Raw genomic sequence first — 9385 nt, 5'->3', positions numbered from 1 at the left:
ACAAACTGATATGACCTTTGACCCCTAAGTGTGACCTTGACCTTGAAGCGAGATATCCAAAGAAAATCCTTCAAGGGGTTCAAGAGTTACAGAGCGGACACGAAATTGGCAACAGACGGATGGACAGACGGACAGACATCAGGGGTATAACATAATATGTCCATTTGCGCATAATTATATAAATGATCTACTAAATAAATATTTACTTTATTTTTTCTTTTCCAGGAATGGTCACAGATCTACTGAAGGGGGAGGAGAGGGCCATAGACGCCGTTTAACAAGTGAGGTACGACTGTGGCGACATAGAAGAATTGGACCTGTACAAGATATACATGACAGTTCCCTTAGAATCATCAGTTAAATTATTAAAATGTTACACACAACAAGAAACATGCATTTAAGCAGGTATCAATACATTGTTTGTTAAATAATTTGTTCAGTATATGCTAATAAAGTTACCTGACTTGTAGCCTTTGTTTTTTTCCATTTTAGCCTGTAAATTTGTACAAAACATGAATAATTAAATAATTGATACATCTGCTGTGTACAATGCATAATGCATAATCCTTTTCAATCCTGTTCAATAGATACCCAGAAAAGTGCTCTTATTTAGAGACCGTACCAGAGCTCTTCGCATACTTTGATTTTTCAAAATATAGTGGTTTAAAAGATAAATGCAAATATGATTCAGAAAATATTTTTACCTGCAGTAAGAGTTGAATATCTAAGCTTTCAGAAAATATAATTTTTTATGTCTGTATGATAAATGGTCTGTGAGTTTTACTTGTTACAAATTTAGTCACACGAGATATTTCGGGGTTCAATTAAGTTGCATATCTCATGTCTTTTTAAGTCTCTAGTAATTCTCAATGACACAATCTCATTAATTACTTCTACAAGCACGTGCAAAGAAGTCAAGTCACATCACTGATCATATCTATTTTCCATCAAGTACGGACTGATAACCATACCAAAAGGTATAGTTGTATAATAATATCAAAACTTAGAGTGCATGTATACACTGCAAGCTCGGATAGTACTTGGCTATAACTTATATTCTTTAAAGTTTACAAATTCTTTTTCTGTCTGCTTCCCGTCCGTCATTTAGCAAATGTCCCCATTTCGCATTGTGCGTCCGTATTATGTAAAGATGATAAAAATAATGAAATATAAGAAGCAAAGAAATTCAAAGGTTAATACATTGTTAAAGTTCCTTGTTTTTTTTACAATATTATTATTTTACAGAAACAATGTCATTTTTATTGTTTAAATTATATTGAGATAGGATACGCCATTGTCTATACTTATCACAATAAATGTATCATATGTGTTCTTTTTGTCTATTTCAGGCTTTGTTCTGCTATGAACGTTCTGATGTACCAAGGTCAGTCTGAGGGGAAACTGCTGGAAACATACAATGTTGTACCGTCAAAACGGGATAAAGTTGCGTTCGAAACTGACGACGAGTGTGTCAAAATACTTAACATTGTACAATCAGTAATGAACACTGTATATATTCCAATCGGTACAATAGGAGACGGAAACTGCTTGTACAGGGCTGTTTCGTCTGTTGTTACAGGCAGTGAAGATAACCATGTATTACTGAGACTTATCACTGCTTTAGAACTCATAAACAATAGGTCATTTTATGACACCAAAAAACCTCACAATGATTTCATTAATGACTGCCGAATTGTTACAAGTGAATACGATAAATTAGTCCATGATGCAATTAAGAAAAACACTTATAGTGAAATGGCACATATATATGCCCTCAGTGCTGCCCTGTGCGAACCGATACAATCCTATTTTCCACCGCAAATAAAACCAGAGCTGTCTGCAGTGTTTACTAGAACCGTCGTAGGTCGGGATGTGCCACAAGATCTTGCTCCACAGGTGATGTTAATGTGGAGCTCAATGAAAGCCCCGGTGACATTAACTACTTACCGAGCCAACCACTTTGTGCCGTTAATCAATAAAGAAACAATCCATGACAATATCAAAACAAGTGAAAACAAGGTCCAGGAAACAAACTCTGAAGCTGAAATCAAACAAACTGAAGAACAATTGATAAACACCGACACTAGTGCTAATTTTGACTCATATCCACTTTTTGACGTTGATTGTAACACATCAGCCTCCTTTGGCCGAGGATATGGATGCGAAACTTTGGACGAACCTGTCACTCTATCCGATATTTCGGTACGTGACTTAGTGACAGGGTCGCCTGAAGCTTCAAATCCATCTCCTACTAAGGAATCTGACTCTGTTAGTGCTTCACAGGCTATGGAGTCAGACATGCATGGGGTGCTTGTTTCAGGGTTTCTCGACACCAGTAACATTATTGCCCATCTCCTGAAAGATGTCCCTGGCATAGCCAAAATTCCATCTGGGTCAAAGGAGAATGTATACTTTATATTGGATAACAAGGTCAATTCAGATAAGAAGTCAAATAAAAAAAAAAAGCGCATTTGCAGATGACCGGGGTGTTTGGAATTCTTCGTCCGGTGCCTCTCCAAAAACACATTATATTTTGCACGAGAATGGTGACCTTAGTGCAGTATATTTAAGGCAAGGTTAATTTTGTTCCAAAAAGCAGGTCAAAACACAAGTTGTTTACACTCCCTTAAATCCTCAGCCTCAGAAAAAACAGATAGTTGTACTTCACCACTACTATACAACTCTCAAGCAGGATAAAGGTTATAAAAAGAAAGTCACCTGGCTAGGAGAGGGGGGTCTTGAAAGTTGGGAAATTTCCTGGGCACGCACCCCACGGCTTATCTCAAAACGACCAACAACAATACATACGCAAACCCAACTATGTGATGGACAACATTGAAAAAATGACGAAACAGAAATGTAAACCTGCAGACATATACTTGACACTGAAGGACAAATACGACGAAACGACAAGACCTGAGATAGACAAAATTTACCAGAAAGCTTGTTACATCAAGTCAAAGACAGCTGAAGACAACGGACAATTACTTACGACAAACATTGCAGACCAAATATGCCATCTGGACAATTTGGTTACAGACAATGACAATTTCGTACAGGCCTCAGTCAGGACTGGTAGTAAAACCCCGACATTCTTACTCTATACAGACGAACAAATTGATGAAATCAAGATGATATGTTGCTCTGGACAGACTGCTCTAGGTGTGGACAAGACCTTCAACCTATGTTAAAGATGCACGTGATGGTCACTTGTTTCAAGCGGTTGACAGTGACTGGTGACAAGACGAACGAACCGCCACTGTTCATTGGACCCATGTTCATCCATGACAATAGTGACTATGAGACATATAGTCACTTTTTTCACCATCTTAGACTGAAGTTGGGGATGAACCTAACTAAACTTGTTATAGGTTCCGACGAAGAACAGGCAATGGTCAAGGCCATCATGACCGAGTTTCCATGCTCTAGTCATGTTTTATGTACTAGACATTTGAAAGAAAACACCCGACAGCACTAGATTAACGAGGGGTTCCTATTGCAGACAGGGAGGTCATTATGTGGAAAATATTTGGGACAGACGCAACAGATGACGCTAGCTTTGACACTCTTAGTGACGATGTTGTAGAACACTATACAAATTTTTCCAGTAAATTTTTGCAGTACTTTAGCAAAAGACTTCAACCAAACCTAAAATCCAAAGTTAATGAACCAATGAAAGAAGGCTTAATCCCCAGCACTGGTCTTTAAAAAATCATATGGAACCATAATTTGATAATGTTTAATAATACAATTATTTATAAAATCATTTTCAGATAAAACAAACTTGTGACGACAATGACATTTAATACTATTCGATTACTTTATCAAAGGGAAGTAACTCAGTATACAATTATCACTCACTTTGATAAAATCCAAATTAAACCACTTTAAATTTGACAAATTTCTTCAAAATTTTGTCTGTTAAACTATATTATCATATGCTATCAGTATATATTAACTTAAATTTCATAACAGTAATACTTTTAGAAATATAAGTAGTTTTCGGTAATGAAAACTGGTTTTCGGTAGTTTTCGGTAATGAAGTAGTTTTCGGTATTCCCAAGTACCCGTTTTTACAAGTTCTTCGGTTACGATTAAAAAATGTAAACAACGGACTCTGTCAATGAATCATTGGAATGAATGAAAGACAGTCGATCTTAGTCAAAATTCTGATTGACAGTGAATGCTAATGACGTCATTTGTTGCAGAAAGGTATTTAGTTTGTAACTGTAGTTTCCAATCAATTAAAATCCTCTAAAAACTGGTAAAATGATTGCTTATATTTGGACAAAGCTCAATGTTTTTGCCGTTCGCCTGCTGCTAAAGGGCAAGTGTAAAAGATTCAGTGCAAGTTATATTTCACTGGTACTACCAGTTATTAAGTTCATACTCATGTCATGTCATAAAACATGTCAGAGAAATTTGGGCACTTTTGACCGATTGAAACGTTGGCAACATAAGATTATATTTTTTCTTTACACGAAAATTGCCGTTAGGTAACAAAGCGAATTCGCCGATAATTCGGAGTACACTGATTATGATGTTACTGTCACAAAATTGTTCCAATTCATGTAATGTATTAGGTGCACTTAAACTGCCTAGCTATAGCTACTGCTCTTATAGGGAAGTGGTAGAATGTCTGCCTTAGGTGTGAGAGGTCCTGGGTTCGAGTCCCATTTGGAGCTTTAATGTTTCAGATGTTCTATATTTTTAGCACACAGTATCATGGATGATTATTTAGCAATCCAGATCACAGCTGAATGTTAAATCAAATGCACCCAATTAGAAAATATTCACTATATTATGTCCGTTTGATGTTTCTGCTCTCCATGTTCAAGAAGAGTTATATTTCCTTGATCACAAAATTTTCTTTTACATGAAAATATTAAATGCTCATAACTTTACGCTTCTAGTTAAGATATTGTCAATATATCTATTTATAAGAAATATATGGACATTTGCCTTCATTGCAAAGCTTTTTAACTTCATACCTATGATTTTAAAAAATTAGGTACTATCTCTATCTTATTTCGTGTATCATCTGAAATGAAACTGCTATATAAATGTAGATGAGGAAATACTGAGTTGATATATCAAAATCACATGATTTTTTTTCTGTGGATAAATAATAAGCAAATAAGTCCACATGGCAATGTCATGTGAAGTACGCCACACAGCCCAATTTTGTCTCTTTTTTTCTATTTTACATGTGTTAAAACATTACTTGCCACAGATTTTTCAAGCTTCCTTTTCTAAACTTAGGTGACTATCAATGTGAAGTGTACTAAGCCATATACCAATAATGTAGAATAATAAATGACGCATCATTAAAACGTTTGGCAGGAATATTGTGTTGGTCATCGCTTGGAAATCGGTGTTGAAGTCAGATCATGAGGTAACACTTTGTGTTTTGAATCGAAAATCATGGAAACAGACAAATGCAATGCTGCAATAGGTTTAAAGGGACAATGCATTGAAGAAAACAAAATTTTATTAGTGGAATGGGACATCCAAAAGTTGTCAGGAGAATATTGCTGACAACTTGTTGTACTATTGCTGACAACTCGTAGTACAGACATGAAAGAAAGTTCTGTGATGTTTCATAAACTTAAGGGCTCCTTGATACGGCATCAAAATTCAGTGTCCCATTTCATCAAAACGACAGAAATACCATATGAAAATTATTTATTTATTCATAAGGTGTAAAAATGCATTTAATGGTGACAAACCTTGAACCAGTGGTAATAACGAGTTGTAACGTTGCTTAGGATACAATAAATAAATACTGTGAATGCTCTGAAATCTGTAATTTCAATATTCGCATTTGATATATTCAAATTTCAAAAAGTAAGAGCATTTTTCCAGGTAGTTTTTAACACCCCTCGTACACAGAATACTGATACATTCAGTTTAGAGATTGACATCAGAAGGGCAGTTAAGAGGTCTGAAACAAGTAGTATGTTCATCTTGCATGGAAGTAGGGTGTTTAATGATAATTGCCAAATTTATACTAAATGCCAAACAGTTTATGCAAAATGCTGCAGTCAAATATTGTCTGCCAAACATTACTGTCAAATGATGAATGCTAGCTTATTAATAATTGTGAAACAATGTAGGTGAAATACTTCCTGCAAAGTGTTTATTTAGATAAATGGCGAATATACCGGTGGATGAATGCATCCTCTAAATAGCCATTTCTGTAACAAATAAGATTTCAGTGACTTTTTAAAAGAGTTTAGAGATGATAGAGGACAAATATTTGTAGGAGTGATGTTCAAGTAATATGCAGAGATATATGAAAAAGAAGCTTTCATATAATTAGTTTGTTGTTAATAGGTGTTACTAACTTGTTATGTGAAATCAATCTAAGGTTGTTATGTGTGTAATAGGAGCAGAAAAATGTGCAGCCCGATACAGGACTCGAACCTGTGACCTTCTGCTTGCAAGTCAGATGCTCTACCAACTGAGCTAATCGCCGTAATCGGACAATCAATATCATAGACAAATTATATACATTATATACACACTGCTACATTCCTCCCTCCTTTTTTTAAAGACAAACTCAGATTCTTTTGACTAACCCAGCCATTGCTTCACCCTAGCTCTAGGATTCCAAGGCTAGTCACCACATTCACGGCACCAATGTAATAGGAGTGGAAAAATGTGCAGCCCGATACAGGACTCGAACCTGCGACCTTCTGCTTGCAAGTCAGATGCTCTACCAACTGAGCTAATCGGACAATCGATATCATAGACAAATTATATACATTATATACACACTGCTATATGTATTATTATTGTACTATTTATTTGACCTGTCACAGATGGGTGCACGACATTTTGTCGAAACACATTTGGTCGAACAGACAAATGGACAAAAAGACATTATGCCTGATGGACATTATGCAGAATGCAACAATAAGTCGATAAAACTAACAGGCCACGACACTTGGTCGAAAATAAATTATTGATACTAACTCGAATTAAACGATCAGTAAACGCCTGTGTTGCTTGTTGTTGATTCCCTAAAGTGTTGTTTTGGTCCTTTTGATTAGAAAGAATATTAGGTTAGAGACCACCAATTGTTTTCCCATAGACTTACATTGTAACATTATGGCGTGTATGGCCTTCCATACATCGAAACATGTATAATATCTAATTACAAGTTTTTCAAGAACTATCTTAGTTCTACCAAAATATCGGACGAAAAACATATGAATAGTGATACTTTATTTAAGTAATTTTCGTGTGAATGAGATGACCCCCAGTTTACATCATTGACATGGCGGGAGAAATTCGTTCGATAAAACTTTTTTTCAATACACATAAAATGTAGCAAATTTTGTCAAAATTTATAATAAAATACTGTAAATGCAGTGAAAAAATAATCACTTCCTGGGTTTGTTTACATGACTGACCAATCAGAACGCACAGACGTTACCTTATTCCCAGGTATACACTTACCTCATTCCCAGTAAGTTCCCTGTACATTTTTGAATTGGTGGTCTCTGACCTATAGATGAATGTTTCGTATTACATTTTCCAATTTTACAGTGATATTGTGAAATATGATCCAATACCAAATGTCTTACAAAGTTTCATCAAGAATTGTTCAGTTTTAAGAAAGATATGGACAGTTTACTGAGGTCACACCCTGTCGATTTATATGCCCAGACTCAGTCCCTGTCGTCGTCAGATTGCATTTTTTCGTGAAAATGTCAGTTATATGCATTTGATTTGACTTGGAAGCTGAAATACGATTCATTCCGTAAAAAATAGAAATAAGGTCTAATAATTTTTATCATTTTCTAACATTACAGAGATAAAAATGATCCTTTTTGGCCCAAAAGCTCAGATAAAAATGGGCACACCTGTTAAAAAAGAATTTAAAGAAAAATCAAATTTCACGCTTATTTTTGTATGAAAACGTCTTTCTATATCATTTACAACAGATTTGTGGCCATTTACATTACCTGTGATGGCTTCCGACAAAAGTCATGTTTTAGCTCTACTATAGGTTAGAGACCACCAATTGTTATCCCATAGACTTACATTGTAACATTATGGCATGTATGGCCTTCCATACATCGAAACATGTATATCTAATTACAAGTTTTTCAAGAACAGTCTTAGTTCTACTGGTCCAAAATATTGGACGAAAAACATGAATAGTGATACTTTATTTAAGTAATTTTCGTGTGAATGAGATGACCCCCAGTTTACATCATTGACATGGCGGGAGAAATTTGTTCGATAAAACTTTTTTTCAATACACATAAAATGTAGCAAATTTTGTCAAAATGTATAATAAAATACTGTAAATGCAGTGAAAAAATATCAATTTTGAAAAAATAATCACTTCCTGGGTTTGTTTACATGACTGAGTGAAAAAATATCAATTTTGAAAAAATAATCACTTCCTGGGTTTGTTTAAATGACTGACCAATCAGAACGCACAGACGTTACCTTATTCCCAGGTATACACTTACCTCATTCCCAGTAAGTTCCCTGTACATTTTTGAATTGGTGGTCTCTGACCATTAGTCGAATTATGTTCACAAACGAGAAATCATAATCCGGCCTACCAACAACTATAGTTATAGACTAACTGAATAATCTCTTTTCTTGATTTATATTGACATGTATATGATTATGTATTTATTATTATAATATTAAAAGAGCAAAAAATATAGAAATATCAGTGAGTGAACTAGAATATGCCTTTAAATAAAAAGAAGAATCTTGTAGGTTGTTAAGTTTTTATGTAAGGCCTATCATGGGAAGAAACCCTGAACGTTTATCATTAGTTCTAAAGGTGGAAGGAAACTTTCCTTCAAAGGATTTTCCTACAATAAGGATAAGAGTGATCCCAAGAGTGGGAAAATCTATTGGAGATGGGAGAATCGTTCATGTAAAGTAAAGGTAAATGATTTACTTATATTCTTAGAAAAGTTAAATTGTATACAGCCTTGATGATCCGACTCAAAATTTGTTTGATAACAAGAGCTGTCTCCGTAGGATGACACATGCCCCCGATGAATGGATAGTTATGGCCGATGTTAGAGTTTGGGACCTTTGACCTACGGACCTGGGTCTTGCGCGCGACACATCGTCTTACTGTGTCACACATTCATGCATAGTTATTTTAAAATCCATGCATGAATGACAAAGATATAGACCGGACATGCCCATCAATGCACTATCATGAAAAATTATCTTTAACGTCTAAGTGTGACCTTGACATTTGAGCTACGGACCTGGGTCTTGCGTGTGACACGTCGTCTTATTGTGGTACACATTCATGCCAAGTTATTTGAAAATTCATCCATCGATGACAAAGATATGGACCGGACACGCCCATCAATGCACTATCCTTTAACATCTA

At 35.3% G+C, this 9385-nt stretch overlaps 1 protein-coding gene across 1 annotated transcript; it reads left to right on the top strand.

Annotated features, from left to right (window-relative positions):
* Window positions 1-223: 223 nt before the first annotated feature.
* On the top strand, window positions 224-5621 carry LOC128554245 (uncharacterized). The gene is made up of 2 exons (XM_053535493.1): window positions 224-405; window positions 1350-5621. The coding sequence occupies exons 1-2, from the start codon at window positions 371-373 to the stop codon at window positions 2479-2481; spliced, it is 1167 nt and encodes a 388-aa protein (XP_053391468.1). The 5' UTR covers window positions 224-370; the 3' UTR covers window positions 2482-5621.
* Window positions 5622-9385: the final 3764 nt, after the last annotated feature.

The sequence above is a fragment of the Mercenaria mercenaria genome, unplaced genomic scaffold (genome assembly GCF_021730395.1).
Source record: "Mercenaria mercenaria strain notata unplaced genomic scaffold, MADL_Memer_1 contig_4870, whole genome shotgun sequence".
Lineage (NCBI taxonomy): Eukaryota > Metazoa > Mollusca > Bivalvia > Venerida > Veneridae > Mercenaria > Mercenaria mercenaria.
The sequence above is the reverse complement of the archived record's forward strand: the minus strand, read 5'-3'. Positions and strand labels throughout refer to the sequence as shown.

Coding starts and splice junctions, on each gene's coding strand:
- LOC128554245 (XM_053535493.1), top strand. CDS start 371: ATGTTACACACAACAAGAAACATGCATTTAAGCAG. Junction 406..1,349: donor AGAAACATGCATTTAAGCAG/GTATCAATACAT, acceptor TGTCTATTTCAG/GCTTTGTTCTGCTATGAACG.